The 16,695-nt window shown below is 50.4% G+C and overlaps 1 protein-coding gene across 7 annotated transcripts in view; it reads right to left on the reverse strand.

The window, feature by feature from the left end:
• Positions 1-378: 378 nt before the first annotated feature.
• Positions 379-16,695, reverse strand: part of SLC6A12 (solute carrier family 6 member 12) — a 37,516-nt gene continuing 21,199 nt past the window's right edge. For 5 of the 7 annotated variants that reach the window (XM_004710300.2, XM_045295957.1, XM_045295958.1 and 2 more), the window contains 10 exons: positions 16,495-16,627; positions 14,697-14,831; positions 8,513-8,616; positions 7,972-8,096; positions 7,446-7,558; positions 6,819-6,956; positions 5,865-5,967; positions 2,592-2,692; positions 2,003-2,173; positions 379-1,328 (listed from right to left, as the gene is read on the reverse strand). In XM_004710300.2, coding sequence (XP_004710357.1) covers positions 1,185-1,328; positions 2,003-2,173; positions 2,592-2,692; positions 5,865-5,967; positions 6,819-6,956; positions 7,446-7,558; positions 7,972-8,096; positions 8,513-8,616; positions 14,697-14,831; positions 16,495-16,627 — 1,267 coding nt within the window. In that variant the 3' untranslated portion in view covers positions 379-1,184. The other 2 variants (XM_045295961.1, XM_045295962.1) reach the window with 2 other exon arrangements.

Genomic DNA, 16,695 nt, shown 5'->3' on the forward strand with positions numbered 1-16,695 from the left:
AGGGTGCAAGAACAAAAAGGCTCAGAGCAAAGCCTGGGGAGAGGAGGAGGTGGAGGTAAGGAAACTACAGCAGGCTAGCAGCCCCTCTCTGGAGAGCTACTTCTCCCCCTCCCCCTGAGGGGACCCCTCTCCGCCGCTCCAGCAAACATCAGGTTAGCAGGAGACCTGCACACGCTTGTTAATAACTGAAGTTAGGGGCAAGGCTGCCGTTATGGACAGAATTGTGAGCAGAGAACAAGGAGACCAGGCTTTGGGCTGATCCCTGGCCTATAAAATTGTGTGCCCTTTTGTATGACAAAAGTCTCTTCCATCCTCAATTTCTTTCACCCGTGAAAAGGAGAGGGTTTGGGGTTAGCATCAGGAATGAACAGCAGGCAAAACTGTCGAGAGCACTGTGTTTAGGATGGCAAGGTGTGAAAGGATCTGTGATCCATCAGCAATGTCTGCCCCGACACAGGATGAGAGTAGAGCTGCACGGGCTGTGTATTTCTAAGGTCTAGGGTCCATCGCCTAGTCTTCTCCACTCCAGTGCTCCATGCATTGGGGACCCCATGGCGAGAAGCACTGTTTGAGACTCGGGCTGGAGCTGGGGATGGCTTGAGAGACTGACATCAAGAGAGCCCCAGCCGATCACGGCATGTGAAGGTTTGCCTCCCGGATGTTTCTCTAGTTCCTTCCCCCTGGGAACCTTCATCATGTTAAGCTCCCTGAAGGGCTTCCATCACCAGAGCTGGTCTCCTGTAAAGGAACTTTGGAGTCCAATGGTGTGAGTTGTCACTTCCAGTATGGTGTGTTCCACTGGGGGTCTCCAGGTCAGTCGCGGGGTACATTCCAAGGCACAAATATAGTAAGTGTTTGCTGGGAAACATCCCTACAATGGGGATCCCCCTCACAGTGTACTGTGCTATCATCCAATGGTGGTCTCCAAAAAGACCACCACCCTGTATAAATACGATGGTGTGTTCTAATGGAGAACATGCATGTCCACAGCATGGCGTATTCCAATGGTAGTGTCTCTGGACCACCCAGAAGAAGCTGCTCCCGTTGAGGAGAGAAGTCCACCTGGGGGCATCCCAGAGGTTCTCGGCAGGGCTTGGGTAGGGGACAAAGACAGTGGTTGTCCACTGAGCATAGGGTGGACCTAGGTTCTTGGCTCAGTAGCCCCCCCAGCCTCTGGTCACATCCTACAAGTAGGTCTCCTTCTGCCCGGCTAGTAGATCCTCCTTGGTTGAGTTGGGCCTGCAGTCCTGGCCCACACCCCCATCCAGATACAGATGCTGCTTGGGCTGTGGCAGGCTGGGATCAGGGGCGATGAGTTGTCGCAGGCGCTGTGGGGGAAAAGAGACAGTGAGTGGGTGCTGTGGGCAAGAGAGGCCAAGTTGTCTCTTCACATTGGTGTCATCAGAGCCCAGCATGAGACAGCTCCATCCAACGTGAACGGATGGATACAAGTTTAAGGCTGAGGCAGCCACGTAGTCATTAAGAGTGTTCCAGGCCCAGCTCTGCTCCCGACGACCTGCGTGATCCTAGGCCACTCATTCACACCTGAGTTCGCTCACCTGCAAGACAAGGATAAGACCACCCGCTCTCAAAGAGTTGTTGCATCAAATTAGTTACGCTGAGATCAGTGCCGACATGGGACAGTGAGTACTCAATCTGTGTCTGCTTTTGGTCACTGCTCTTTGTTTGATTGCCATTAGTGTCTATTCAGTAACGACCAGTTTGCTTCCCTTTTTCTTAGTAGTGCTATGATGACTGTGGTTGCAATTGTGCAAACGAGTATGGGGCAGACGCAGCCGGCTAGTCGTTGCAACATCCATTCTCAACTCCCTTCTCCCTCGCGACCAGCATCACGACAGAGGCTGAGAAGACTATATTTTTGTCAGTGAGACAGAAGCAGAATTCTGCCAGGGGCTCTTGGGAAGGCTTTCATGACAATGGGTCGACAAGGCTTCCCTATGTCCAATACCTCTCTGTAAAGACCCTCTCCCTAGCCACCTACCTTCTTAAAAGAGCCCTGGCTCTTCAGGACAGTGACAATGACGAAGAGTGGGACACAGACCATGGACGAGAGAGCCAAGAACCAGCCGATGGAGGATCCCCAGAGAGGGTACACGTAGATGTTGTTGTATTTCAGAGGCGTGTACTTGCTCAGGGAGAACAGGAAGGTGGCCTGGACAGAGGAAGATGCAGAGGCGGGTGAGACCAACATGCAGAACCCCTTCTCCTCAGCTACTGGCATGGTCAGTGGCAGAGACAAGCACTCCGACAAGGTGGAACGACAAAAGCTATTGCAAATCAGGGGTGAACACCTCCCCAGTCGAGGACAGGGACAGGAGGAAATGCCCAGGAAGGCAGGGGAGCGGGCAGACAGGAAGGATGGAAGACTTATGCAGAAGGGATCAGGTGCTAGGAGAAAGGGAGCCAGCGGAACTAGGTTAGTCATGTCAGGCAGGCAGGCAGGCAGATGGGCATGACGGCTCCAGGGGGCCAGGGCAAGAAGAGAAACCCAAAGAGGGAATGGCCAGCTCCCAAAGGTCAGAGTCCCAGGATGCAGCCTTCCTTTCCTAACCTCCTGGGTGGGCACCTACCAGGCAAAGTCCAGGAGTCAGGAAGAGCCAGGAGATCTTCACCAGGGGCCATGGCCGGTAGCCAATCATGTCCTCAATGTTGTCATAGAAACGGTCTGCCCCTGAGGAGGCATGGGAGTGGGCAGGAGCATGGAAGCAGGAGGGGGAGGGAACTTCCTGGGCCTGGGGAAGGACTCGGGTGGCTCTGGGTTCTTCCCCGATGCCCTTACTTCAAAACTAGAACAGGGAATGGGTCCTGGGTTTTCCACCTCGGGGAAGCGAGTGGGTGGGACCAGGGCCACGTGTCCCTCCAGGTGGCTCCTCCTGTCTCCCTAAGGATAGGACATCCCAACTACAGAGATGATTGAAGTAAAAAAATGGGGGTCCAGAGCCACATAAATGCTCGCCTGTCCGCATGGCAGAGGTGGGTTCCAGCTCTGATCAAGTCCCAGAAACAGCGGGGCTCCCACCTCATGCGAGGCTAGAAACGGGGATGGGGACAAAGGTCTAGACTTGGCAAGAACCACCTCTGAGCTTCCATTAACATGTGGTGAAACGATGGTGTGGTTTGTGCTCATGAAAACATTGGCCGGTTTCCCCCCTGACCCCTACCATCAGTCTCATGACCCCAGTTCTACCTTACAAATCCAGCTAGACCTGAGCATACATATTGGTACAGATATGAGCCCTTGGCATATGGAATCCAGGACAGATAAACCCCCCCAGGAACAGTAATGGGAGTAGTGATACCATGAGGGGAAGGGGGAAGGTGGGGGGAGAAGGGGTCGAAAAGGGGAACTGATCGCAATGATCGATGTATAATCCCCACCCCCACCCTGAGGGGGACAAACAACAGAAACATGGGTGAAGGAAGACAGTGGACGGTGTAAGATATGAAAATAATAATAATATACCAGGAGGGTGGAGGGAAGGTTGGGTAGAAAGGGGGAACTGATTACAAGGATCTACATATAAACTTCTCCCTGGGGGATGGACAACAGGAAAGTGGGTGAAGGGAGACGTCAGATAGTGCAAGACATGACAAAATAATAATAATTTATAAATTATCAAGGGTTCATGAAGGAAGGGGTTGGGGAGGGAGGGGAAAAATGAGCAGCTGATACCAAGGGCTCAAGTAGAAAGAAAATGCTTTGAGAATGATGAGGAAAACAAATGTACTAATGTGCTTGACACAATGGATGGATGGATGGATTGTGATAAGAGTTGTACTAGCCCCCAATAAAATGATTTAAAAAAAAATAAAGCATAGTGATTAATCACAAAAAAGAGAAAGAAAATCATAATAATAATCTATAAGTTTTAAAGGGGTCACGAGGAGGGGAGGGTGGGAGAGGGAGAGAAAAAAGAGGAGCTGATACCAAGGGCTCAAGCAGAAAGAAAATGTTTAGAAAATGACGATGGCAACCTATGTACAAATGCGCTTGATACTATTGATTTCTGGGCTATGATAAGAGCTGTAAGAGCCCCTGATACAGTGATTTATAAAAAAAGAAAGAAAGAGAACATTGGCTGGTCTGGCTGTTTAATGTCCTTAGGCCACCACAGGCGCTCTGGTTTCAGGCAGAGCCAGCCTTCTCAAAGTGAAGACCCGCGATTGGTCGAAGACCACCCTCGACCCCGCCAAACACCTCTCCACATCGCACTGATGCAGGAGCTCCCAATACTAGGGACTCAACTCCTTTCTTCTCAATTCAACCTCAGTTAAAGCCCAGGGGGTGCTGGGTGAGCACACCCTCCTCCGGCAGACCGGACACCGCCGCGTGAATGAGCTGAGGCACCCTGGGGTGCAGCAAGTTTCAAGCTGGGCTGTGGCCTGCAAGGTCAGCAGCTGGGAGAACGATGAGGCTTTCTACTCCCATAAAGAGTTAACAGTCTCGGAAGCCCGCAGGGGCAGTTGTACCCCTTCCTGCAGGGTTGCTGTGAGTCAGCATCGCCTCTGACTCCGTGGCAGTGAACTTGGGGACTAAGTCAAGCAGATCCTCTCAGAACAGCTTCGGAAAGAGTCTTGGGACAGCAGAGAAGGCCTGAGGCATGAAGGGCAGAGCCCTCCCCAAGGAAGGGGAAGGGCGGAGCCCTCCCCAAGCAGAAGGCCCGAGTAGCAAAATACCACCCTTCATGCTCACTGCTTCCCCTGAGCCCGGTGATATGGCACCTACTCATCCCCTTGCCCTGCTCCTGGTTACAGGGGCATGGCGTTCCCTTGACCCAATGGAGGTACAGAAAAGACAAAACCCCTCTGAGCTTCCTTTCATGTGGATGGTGGGATAGAGCGTGGGTGGCACACCAGCGTGGTCTTGATGCATAGTAGGTGCTCAATAAATAGAGGCTTCTTTTCCTCTCTTGTTATCAGGGGAGTCCATCTGGTGGAGGTACCAGTCCACCGAGAGAGATGCCTCAGAGGAATGGTGTGGAGAGCGGCTTCGGAAACACCAGCCACTGAAAGCTCTCTGGAGCAGCCCTCCTCCGCCACCCCTGGCCACCGAGGGTCAGGGTGGACACCACAGTCGTTTTATTGTTAAGAGCTCACATCACAGGTACGTTGGCAGTACAGCAGTGATCCGGCTGCTGATCTGACGCTGGTGGAAGCGTTGATTTGCTCTCTCTGAAAAAGGGGTGCCTGACATCCATGGAATGGACAAGGACCTCAAAAGTGCAGGCATGAGCTTCCTGCCCATGGAGGCATTCAAGCAAAGTCTGGGTGATGACCTCATCGTTGGAAAGAGGATGTGCAGAGGATCGCACTCAGAGGCCCCGAAGTTCTCCTCTGACTAAACGTCCCACCGGCGAAGGGCCTCTCGTCTCTTCTTATCACTGTGCCGCGCGAGGAAATCAGGCTTTCACCGTGCCACCGCGCTCATTGTGCTGTGCTCTTGAACCCCCAAACCCACTGCCATCACGTCGATTCTGGCTCACAGGGACCCTTGGGGACAGAGTTGAACTGCCCCTGGGGGGTCTGAGACTGTAACTCTGTAAGATGTAGAAAGCCTCATCTTTCTCTTGTGGAGCAGCTGGTAGCTGGTGGTTTTGAACTGCTGACCTGGAGGTTAGCAGTCCAACACTACTCTGCTAAGCCACCAGGGCTCCTGCATGCTGCCTGCTATGGAATGAGGAATGCCAGCAATGGACAAAATTCCCAGCGCCAAAAATCCCAAAACCAAACATCAGTACAACACCCAAAGGGAGAGATCGTCCTGGGAAAACCTTGCCCTGTGCTGGGCTTCGAGGTTCTGCTCCCCAGCCCCCTCCCCGCCACATCCTCTTCCCCCGACTCACCATACACCCAGCTGATGCAGATAACCTCAAACACAGACAGGAAGAGCAGGCAGATGCCGCTGCAAGCGTAATGATCAAACAGCTGGAAGACGTACATCCCGCCCTGTGGACACAGGAGGGGAGCTGAGGCCTTGGCCCATGGGGGACAGAGGGCACACACTCACAGCACTCCCAGCGGGGCGCTATCCTGCCTAGCCATGAGTGAGTGAGAGAGTGTTGACTTCAACAGTCGCTTTTGCACTTTGAAGCCTGCCAGAGCTGCATCTCGATGGGGCCTCCTGGTCATTCTGCGTCTCTTGAGGTTTCCGGCTTTGACCGAGCACCACCTTACCACCGCACGGCTTATTTCAGTTTGTATTTTCTTCCCTGGCAGGTTTCTGCCCTACACAGCTGCTGCTTTAATACAGGTATATATGGAGCTGCCTGGCCCCACCTTCAAACCCCTCCAACACCTGGGGGTGGAGGTGGGCACAGATTCTTTCCTCTACCCAGCAGCCCCCTCTCTCTAAGCATGCTCCTTTGAGGTTGGGGTCCCTGCCCGGGCTTGCAGCTTGTGTTCTCCAGAAAAGGCTCTCTCTTTCCTCTGGGCTTGGGGAGATGGGAGGAGAGAGACACGATGGAACATCAGCCGAAGGAAAACCTGCCCGTGCACAAAGTTCCCGGAGGAAAGGGCATTCCTGACAACGTCGGGGCAACAGGATCCCGTCGTGCCTAAAACCAGGATGTCTGTGCGCTTTCTGTCGGTTACCTGCTCCCCTAAATTCCCCAACTGCCCTGTTCTGCCCAGCCGGCTTACACTGGGTTTCTGGCAGGAGCGCAGGTGCATTCAATGGGCGCTCCCTGACGCCTTGCTGTCATCGTCCCACTGCACAGCTGCATGAACTGTGGCTCTGAGGGGGTCAGGGTGGGGTTCCCCCATGGCTCCCCCGCCCTGGAGGCTGCCCAGCAGCTCACCTCGGTGACCAGAAGGAGCCCCACCAGGTAGCACACTGCAGCGATGGCAAGGAGGAGCAGCTCGCGCCGCCCGCTCTTGCGGAGCTGCCGGGGGAACATGTCGGTGGAGGCAGTCACCAGGCACTCCACGCAGACGAACTGTGGGCAGGGGTGTGGGGGAGGGGGGCTTGGTGAGGGAGGTCAGACCCTCGTCCTTGGCGCTGGGCCTTCCACCTCCCCCCTCCCCCTGCGCCGGGCTGCCCTCAGGAATGGGGGGAGAGGAGCAGAGAGCAGAGACCCCAAGCTGGGAGGGGGAGAGGGCGGTTCAGAGAGGGCAGAAGAGAGCCTGGTCTGTCCCCCCAGTGGCACAGTGGGGCTGCAGCCGAGCAGCAGGAGGTGTGGAAGGAGGTTTGGGGTCGCCTTTAGGAGATCTTGGCGGGGAGCAGGAGCAAATTGGGTGGCTCCCTAACAGAAGAATCCCAAGGTGTAGGCTCACCCAACCAGCTCCAGGGAACACCCTGGACACTGGTGGAGAGGGCCTTGGCATTGACCAGCCGGGGAAGGGTAATGAAAGAGGGGGTGTGGCAGAAAAGGCAGACGCTGGCAAGCAGGTTACTCGACAAGGGCAGGTGGGGCAGAGGGCTGTACCTGGCTGTCCAGCCCCAGGAATATGAGCATGATGAAGAAAAGACAGGACCAGAGCTGGGACAAGGGCATCATGGTCACGGCCTTGGGGAATGCGATGAAGGCCAGGCCAGGACCTGCCGGCACACAGCACAATCAGGTGCGTTCAGGGCACACCTGTCCTCAGGTAAGAACGAGCCTGTTCCTCAAGCACGAAGTCAGCTTGTGAGTGAGAGAGAGAGAGAGTGACTATGTGAGAGTCAGTGTGCGTGAGAGAGTGCGTGTGAAAGAGTGAGTGAGACCATCAGAGTGTATGAGAGAGAGAGAGAACAGATTTAAGAGGTCGCAGCAATTTCGCCCATGATCCTGCTCTTCCAGGCTTTGGGAAACACACCAATGGTTCATCTCTCCCCCCCACACCCCCTCCCCCCACTCTGCTCTCCCTCCTCCTCACTCCCTCCCCCTGCTAGAAGATTCCATCACCCAGTGTCTGGGATGCTGGCCTTTCTACAGGGAAGGCTCTCTGATCTCCCAGGTCTCTGGCACCCACCTGACTCGGCCACCTCCGAAATGGGCACCCCCTGTTCCTGAGACATGAAGCCCAGGATGGAGAAGACGACGAACCCGGCCATGAAGCTGGTGGCACTGTTGAGGAAGCAGAGGGCGATGCAGTCCCTGGGGGGCGGGAACAGAGTGGGGGACAAGCAGACAAATGGAGAGACAGCAAAGAGGAGGAGAGAAATCAATCATGGGGGGAGGGTGGGAGGTCAAGAGAGTCAGTGGGTAAAGAGGCAAGAGAAGATGAAGGCTCAAAGGAAATGGGACAGACAAGGACCGAGAGGGGAGGGATGGGAAGAAAACGATGAGACAGGGTCCGGAATCAAAAGTGAGGGGAAGAGAGTGGGGAGAAAAAGGAGGGAGAATTAGAACCCAGATGTGAGTTTGTCACAACTTGTGACCCCTGGTCATAAAAAACAACACCTGCGTCCAGGGACTGGGTGTTGGTTCCTTGTGGGGTGCCCATCCCCTTAAAGCATAGTACGGCCAGGATCCCCCACCCCACCCCGCCAAGCCAACCACCTGATTCTCACCTGTAGCAGTTGTTGTGGTACTTGTTGTAGCTGCCCAGGGCTGTCAGGCACCCTTGGCAGATGGCGAAGGAGAAGAAGATCTGGGTGCCAGCGTCCATCCACACCTGTGAGAGACCCCCCGCCCCCCAAGAATGGTAAAGGGCAGGTAGGAGAGCGCCCAGCTGGGCCTGGCACCTCCCGGCCAGCTCCACCTTCACTCGCCCTCCTCTGTCTAGGTCATGGTCTCCTCACCGGAGAGGCCACATGGACTTGTGCTCCTGTGGACAGTTCACTAGTCACCATGAGTTGAATGGGATGGATGCCAACTCATGGCGGCGTCCGACTAGAGCTGCCCTCCATGGGGTTTGCTATGGCTGGTGCTTTTCGAAGTAGATCCCCGAGCTTTATTAAACGGAGCACCTCAGGGTGGAATCAACCCTCAACTTTTCCATTAGCAGTCAAGTGCTTTGACCATCGGGACCATCCAAGAGATCTGGTAGACACGTTGTTGTTGCGAGTGAGCAAGTCAGTTGCAACTCATAGCAACTCTATAGGATGAGAGTACATCTGCCCCAGAGGGTTTCCCATGCTACACCCTTTACAGAAGTAGATGGCCAGGGCTCCCCCGCAACACACACACACACACACACACACACACACACACACGGCCCCTGGTGAGTTCAAACTACCAACCTTTTGGTTAGTAGCTGAGCATTTAACCAGGCCTCCTTAAAGCACCACCACTTGTCGGTGAGTTTGTCGTACTTGGTGGCTTGTGTGGTGTGGCGCTGGAAGCTAGGTCACTAGCAGGCTAGGACCCTGCCAGCAGGTCACCCAAAGGAAACAGGTTTTAGCAGCACTTACAAAGCAGGAATAGACTGTCCACTTTGGGCTTAATCAGCCACTGAAAGCCTTATGGGCAGCATCAAATCATCGTTAGACATTGAAAACCTCCTGAATAGAAGCAGAATATTGTCAGAAACCGTGCCAGAAGGTGGGCCCCTTTCGGCTGGAAGACACTCAAAATATGACTGAAGAGCTGCCTTCTCAAAGAAGAGTTGATCATAATGAAATGATGTAGTAAAACCTGTGGGAATAAAGTCTTAGGGGCCTTCATTTGCCGATGATCATGTCTCAAAATGAGAAGAAATGACTGCAAGTGTATTCATAATCAGAACTCGGAACGTACGAATACAATTGTAAATATCTATTAATGATTAGAAGTTGGAATTTACTGTGCCAGGAGTGACAGATTCAACAGGAATGACATTGCATTCATCAAAAATGACATTTCAAGGTCTACGCTGAAGTCCAATGTTGTCTGTGATATAATATCTATCCAGCGGTTCTCAACCTGTGGGTCTAGACCCCTTTGGTGGGGTCAAACGACCCTTTCACAGGGGTCGCCCAATTCATAACAGTAGCAAAATTACAGTTATGAAGTAGCAACAAGAATAATTTTATGGTTGGGGGGTCACCACCACATGAAGAACTGTATGAAAGGGTCGCGGCATTAGGAAGGTTGAGAACCACTGCCCTCCAAGGAAATCCAGTCAATAAAACTATTATTCAAATATGTACCAACTTGTGATGAAGAAATCAAGGAGTTCTTTCAACCTCTTCAGTCAAATTGATCAAACATGCAATCAGGATGCATTGATAATTATTGGAGATTAGAATGCAAGTGTAGGAAACAAAGGGGAAGCAACAGTAGTTGGAAAATATGGTCTTGATTATATAAGTGAAGGTGGAGATCGCATGATAGAATTTTGTAAGACCAATGACTTCTTCATAGCAATACCCTTTTCAACAACACATGGACTTCTCCAGACGGGATACACAGAAATCAATTATATCTATGGGAAGAGACGATGGAGAAGCTCAATATCAGTGGCTAAAACCAGGCCAGGGGCTGACTGTGGAACAAACCATCAATTGCCCATAAGTGTAAGTTCAAGGGAAGCTGAAGAAAATCAGAACAAGTTCACAAGAACCAAAATACAACCTTGAATCTATCCTACCTGAGTTTTGAGAACATCTCAAGAACAGATTTGCTGCATTGACCCCTAATCACAGAAGACCTGATGCACGGTGGGAGGACATCAAGAACATCATGCATGGAAAAAAAGCAAAAGGCCACTGAAAAGACAAGAAGGAAAGGGTCAAAGTGATTATCAGAAGAGACTCTGAAACTTGATCTTAATTTAAGAGTAGCTAAAGCAAATGGGAGAAAGGAAGAAGTCAAATAGCTGAATCAAAATTTCACATGGACAGTGCGAGAAGATAAAGTCAAGAATTATTATGAAAATGTGCAGACATAGAGGTCAAAAAGCAGTAAGGAAGAACAGGCGCACTGTATCTGTGGTGCTCTATTTTACCTCTCTGGGTCCTAATAGCCATTTCAGTGGCTACACAGAACTCTGACAAAACTCATGATTATCCAAGAAGTTAACAGGTTATAAAGACAGTGAAAATGCCCAGGGTAGAGTTGTTTTTCAGGACATGTTACAAAGTTCTTTCAGGTCTACTAATAAATGCCCAAAGGGGCATATACATTCGGCTGTAAGCCTCAACCCAAAGGCATTCAGCATAAGCTCTGTGGGTCAGCAAACCCAGCTCCCTGAGTGAAGTGCCCCGAAGTGCCCCACTCTGCAAGCCAGTCTCCTGCACAAAAGCTCTTGGCTTTACTTGCTCCACGGTTTGGGTGCTCCGGCTCCTGGTTCTGTCGCTGCTCCTCTCATTTTATAGCTGGCTTCCGATCCAGAAGGTTTGCTGCACAGGGATCTTGGGTCTCAAGGACTTGCTCCCCTCCTGGCTCTTCCTGGTAATGAGATTCCTCCTCTTGCTCGGAGAGAACTCATTTTATACACAGCAGAATGACATCCCAGGGAATCCTGTTCACAAGGACTCGCAGGTGAATCCCACCAGTATTCACCCTCTTACCAGACCCATGCAAGAAAAGGTCACTTGGGAGTTAGAGATTTTGACTAGAAGAGCACATTAAATAATTCACTACCCTTGCAATATCTTAAATGTAAAGGGCTCAAGAAAAAATTCAGGCCTTGGTTTTCAATATTGAAATATTCTATGGGCAAAATATTAAACAATGCAGGAAGCATCCAAAGAAGACTGAAAGAATGCACAGTCATTGTACCAAAAAGCAGTAGTCGACATCAACCATCAGGAAGGAGCACATGATTGAGAATGAACGGTGCTGAAGGAAGAAATCCAAGCGGATATGAAAGCATTAGCCACAAGCAAGGCTTCAGGAATTGACAGAATACCAATTGAAATGTTTCAGCAAGCTCATGAAACACTGGAAGCCCTCACTCGTCTATGCCACGAATTTTGGAAGACAGCCATTTTGCCAACTGACTGGAAGAGATCCATATTTGTATCTATTCCAGAGAAAGGTGACCCAAGAGAATGCTCAAACTAACAACAGTATCATTGGTATCACATACAAGTAACATTTTACTTGAGTATCATCCAACCACAGGTGCATCAGTACATTGACAGGGAGCTGTCAGAGATTCCGGCTGGATTCAGAAGAGGATGTGGAACAAGGGATACCATTGTAGCAGCCAGATGGATCTTGGCTGAAAGCAGAGACTACGAGAAAGATGTTTACTTGTGTTTTATTAACTATGCAAAGGCATTCGACTATGTGGATTATAACAAATTATGAATAGTCTTGAGAAGAAAGGGAATTCCAGAACAGAGTTCATTATGCTCACATGGAACCTGCACACAGACCTAGGCACCCATGCCAACAGAACCAAGGACCACTGCATGGTTTAAGATCAGGAAAGGTAAAGAGCATCAGAGACGTAGCCTCTCGTCATACTGAACCCATTTGTAGGCTCAGCAACCATCAGAGAAGCTGGATTATATGACGAATGAGGTATCAGGCTTGGAGGAAGGCTCATTAACAACCTTCGATTTGCAGATGATCCCACCTTGCTTGCTGAAAATAAGGAGGACTTGAAGCACTTACCGATGAAGATCAAGGAGGGTAGTCTTCAATATAGATTGCAACTCAATGTAAGAAAGACCAAAATCCTCACAACTGGACCTTAGGTAACATGATGAACAGAGAAAAGATTGAAGTTGTCAAGGATTTGCTCATGGAAGCAGCAGTCAAGGGAGCAAAGGATACATTGTGCTGGGTAAATCTGCTGCACAAGATCACTTTAAAGAGTTGAAAAGCAAGGATGTTACTTTAAGGACCAAGGAATGCCCGACCTAAGCCATGGGATCTTCAATTGCCTCCTGTGCATATGAAAGTTGGACACTGAAGAAGGAAGACCAAAGAATTGATGTATTTCTGTGGCGCTGCTGGTAAAGAATGTGGAAAGTACCATGGACCGCCAAGAGACAAACAAACAAGCCAACAGATCTGTCTTGGAAGAAGGACAGCCAGAATGCCACTTACAGGCCAGGATGGTGAAGCTTAGCCTCACATACTTTGGACATGTTGTCAGGAGACACAGTCCCTGTAGAACTGTGATTCTCAACCTTCCCAATGCCGTGATCCTAATACAGTTCCTCGTGGTGTGGTGACCCCCAATCATACAATGATTTTTGTTGCCACTTCATAACTCTCATTTTGCTACTGTTACGGATCAGGCGGCCCCTGTGGAAGGGTTGGCTGACCCCCACAGGTGGAGAACCGCTGCTATAGAAGGCCATCCCGCTGGATAAAGTAGAGGGGCGGGGAAAGAAGAAGCCCCTGGACAAGATGGACGGACACAGTGGCCGCAACAGTGACTCAAGTCTAAGGACAATCGTGATGATGGCTCAGGCCCGGGCTGCGCTTTCTTCTGTTGCCCACAGGCTTGCGCTGAGTCAGAACTGACTCGGCAGAATCGATGTACAACGACAACCTCCTGAGCACTCAGGGCACCCAGGGGTGTCTGAAACCTGCCTGCAGGGCAATCCAAGGCAGCCACCATTTATTGGATAAGCACAGTGTAGTTTAGGCAACTAATACCTGGGGCCAAGCGGCAGCTTCATTAAAATAGAGGGGAAAAGCACTTTATATTTTATAAAAATATAAGGAAAAAAAGAAGCATGTGATCATACACATCCTAGAAAAGGGAATACAGTCGGTCAATAATCTATGGGGAAATTCCAATCTCTCTAGGATTCAAATCCTTAAAATTAAAAATATCATTTTGGTCTACCAAACTATCAGAGATTGAAAGAAATATAGTTGAGCCTAGCAAGGACCTTGTGGAAGGAAACTCACCCTCAATCATCAATGACGAAAGCCTACATTTCTCCAAAGTCAGTTCATATCAACAATCGGAAATTGTAGGCTCTTAGACTTGTTCATTCCAACTCTAACTCTCACCAGGAAATCATCAGAGGTGTGGTCAAAAGACTTACATACAAAGTGCTCATTGCAGCTATATTTACAATTGTGGATAGACACACATTACTTAAATGTCCAAGAACAAGGGCAAGTTCAATGGTGGCACGTCTGCTAAGGTGTAGGTGCCCAGAGGGCAGGGCCTGGGGTATGTTTTGTTCACTGCCCTATAAATGACCCTAGGAAGATAGTAGGTTCCCAGAATCTGATGGGTCAAGTCCAACTCAGGGTGACCCCAGGTGTGTCAGAGAGGACCCGTGACTCAGATATTTTCCATGGCTGCCTTTCTAGAAGTCGACAGTCTGGACCTTCTTCCAAGGCACCTCTGGGTGGACTTAACTCACCAACTTCTTGGTTAATCAACAGCTCCCACCATTCAGTAATTCCCAGAACAGTAACTAGCACCTAATGGGCCCTCAGTCCATCCTTGTTGAAGAATGAATCAATGAATGAATGTATAAAACAAGAATTATGCAAGTATGACATATGATTTTTACAAATGAATTTAACATAGAAAATACTTAGGGTAACATTTAATATTTTCTTAATTTAAATGTCAAGAAAAACGATCAAACTCTGTCTCTTTGTATGTAATTATCTCAGGAATGTTAGAATATGCGTACATTTTTAAAAGTTGAAAGAGAAAGAATTGTTAGCAGATTATATGTGAATGGTGAGATTTTTTGGCCCCTTTAGGAATTTTTCTTCTGTGCTATCTAATTTTTCTGCAGTAGGCATCCATTACTTTTAAACCCAAAGAGGAGCAATAAAGGTCGTGCAAAAGGCCAGGTCTGATTTGAGGTGGGAAACAGCCCCCAGCGTGGAACCTACCTGGGGGTCCTTGAGGCGAAACAAATCAGGCTTCAAGTAATAGATGATGCCCTCGTAGGCTCCTGGAAGGGTGATGCCCCGGATCAGTAAGATAATCAGCATCAGGTAGGGAAACGTGGCTGTGAAATAAACCACCTGGAAAGGAAGCCAGTCAAGGTCACTCCCGGGGGAGGGGGTGGGGTGGGACACAGCGGTCCACCTGTCACCCTCCCCAGACAGCACGAGTCATACCCAGTACACAACAGTGCAGAGACTCTGGGGGGGTGAGCGTGTGAAACTTTCCACACCTTCGTTTACAATACATTCCAGTGGGTCTCATACTCCCCAAGTGTGAGATAAGAATCGGAAGGGGAGGGGGGAGGAGGAAGGGGTATGAATTTCCAGTCCATAACATTTCAAAGACTATTTTTAAATCCAGAGTCTGATCTCCCTTAATCCTGGCTGTTTTCCCCACACCCACGGTGAGGGTGGGACTCCGCCCCCTGGGGTGACGAGATTTGTACAGTGATCTGGGGGTAGGGGGGTGGTAGTGGAATTTAGAGTGTACTTTTCCAGGCTGCTGGGGCAGCAGCAGTGGCCGGAACACTGGCAAACATGGGTGTCTTGGCATCCCGGAGACACACAGAGGGTGACCCATTGGGCCCCGATCAAGCTCAGCTCCTTGATTACTATTTTTATTGTAACTACAGGTTTGACACAGGAGGCTGGGCAGTGCTGTCATCAAGTAAGCATTGGACTGCTAACCACAAGGTTGATGGTTCAAGCCCCCCAGCCACTCTCTGCAGGACAGAGCTGGGGCTATCTGCTTCCACAAAGATTCACAGCTTCCACAATCTATGAGTGAGTCAGGATCAAACTCAGTGGAAGGGGATCTGAGGGAATTTCACAAGATCTCCGAGGATTCTGCTGTCTGTATGTAAGAATCAAAGGATCTGGAGATCTATAAAAAACTGCCCGAGGGTCTTGTTCAGACGTAGAGTCTGGAATCAGTGTATCTGGAGTACAATGCTAAATTCGCAGCTGGGAGGTAGAACTAGAATGAAGCAGTTTGAAGCTCTGGCATTGCCACTCTTAGCAATCCACAGATGGAGAAGATGGCTGCAGGAGCTGCCTAGATGCGTGGCTACTCAGAGAAGCCAGCATCCTACCCCTTGACGGACGGCTTTCAAAAGCATGAAGCCATCCGGCTCAGCTTATCTGGGTTGGAAGCAATGCTCAAGTCTGAATTTCCTCTCCACAACAAGCTGCCTGTTGTCCGACCTTGGCCTTGGCAAGAATCCCTTCAATGACAGGGAACTCACCACCTCATTTGGCAAGTCATTTGGCAATTCCCACTGAAAAGGGCCTTGATGATTGCTAAGCACCAAAAAACAAGTCATGAGTGCACGATCCTAGCTGCAGACAATACACCCGTGATGTATGTATACCCAGATAGACACACACACACAGCAGAGAAGGCAACGCAGCACAGAGCTAACAGAGGAGCTGGTTTGCCCTGCTACCCACGAAGGCTTGTACAGCGGTCATCTCAGAACTGAGCTAGTGCATGTCTTCTAGCGTCATCATTTGCTCTGTGTATTACCTGTATACGCAACCAATTAAAACCCATAGCAGAACTCTAGGTTTCTAAATGTCAGATCGAAAAGAAAGCATGTCCTCATATGAGCTCAACATCACTGTACTGGCTGTTCTTGTGCCCTTGACTACACCCTCTTTCCGTTCTCCAGACAGACCCCAGAGTGTGTCCCCATGGTCTCTGGACACCACGGAGGGCTTATGAGGAGCTGGGACACCTCACCTTGCCTGTAGTCTTGACCCCCTTCCAGATACAGAAGTAGCAGATGATCCAGGCGAGCAGGAGGCACAGGGCCAGCTCCCAGCGCAGGGCCCCCAGGTCGTGGATGCCCGAGGAGATGCCCAGGACCCGTCTCCTAAGGGATGGTAAAATGGAATAACCGGTAAGAGGCGAAAGGGGGCAACGTGCCTCTGTCGCCGAGGT

Source organism: Echinops telfairi, unplaced genomic scaffold, assembly GCF_000313985.2.
Source record: "Echinops telfairi isolate 266 unplaced genomic scaffold, ASM31398v2 ScPeMD7_6273;HRSCAF=7185, whole genome shotgun sequence".
NCBI classification, from domain to species: Eukaryota; Metazoa; Chordata; class Mammalia; order Afrosoricida; family Tenrecidae; genus Echinops; species Echinops telfairi.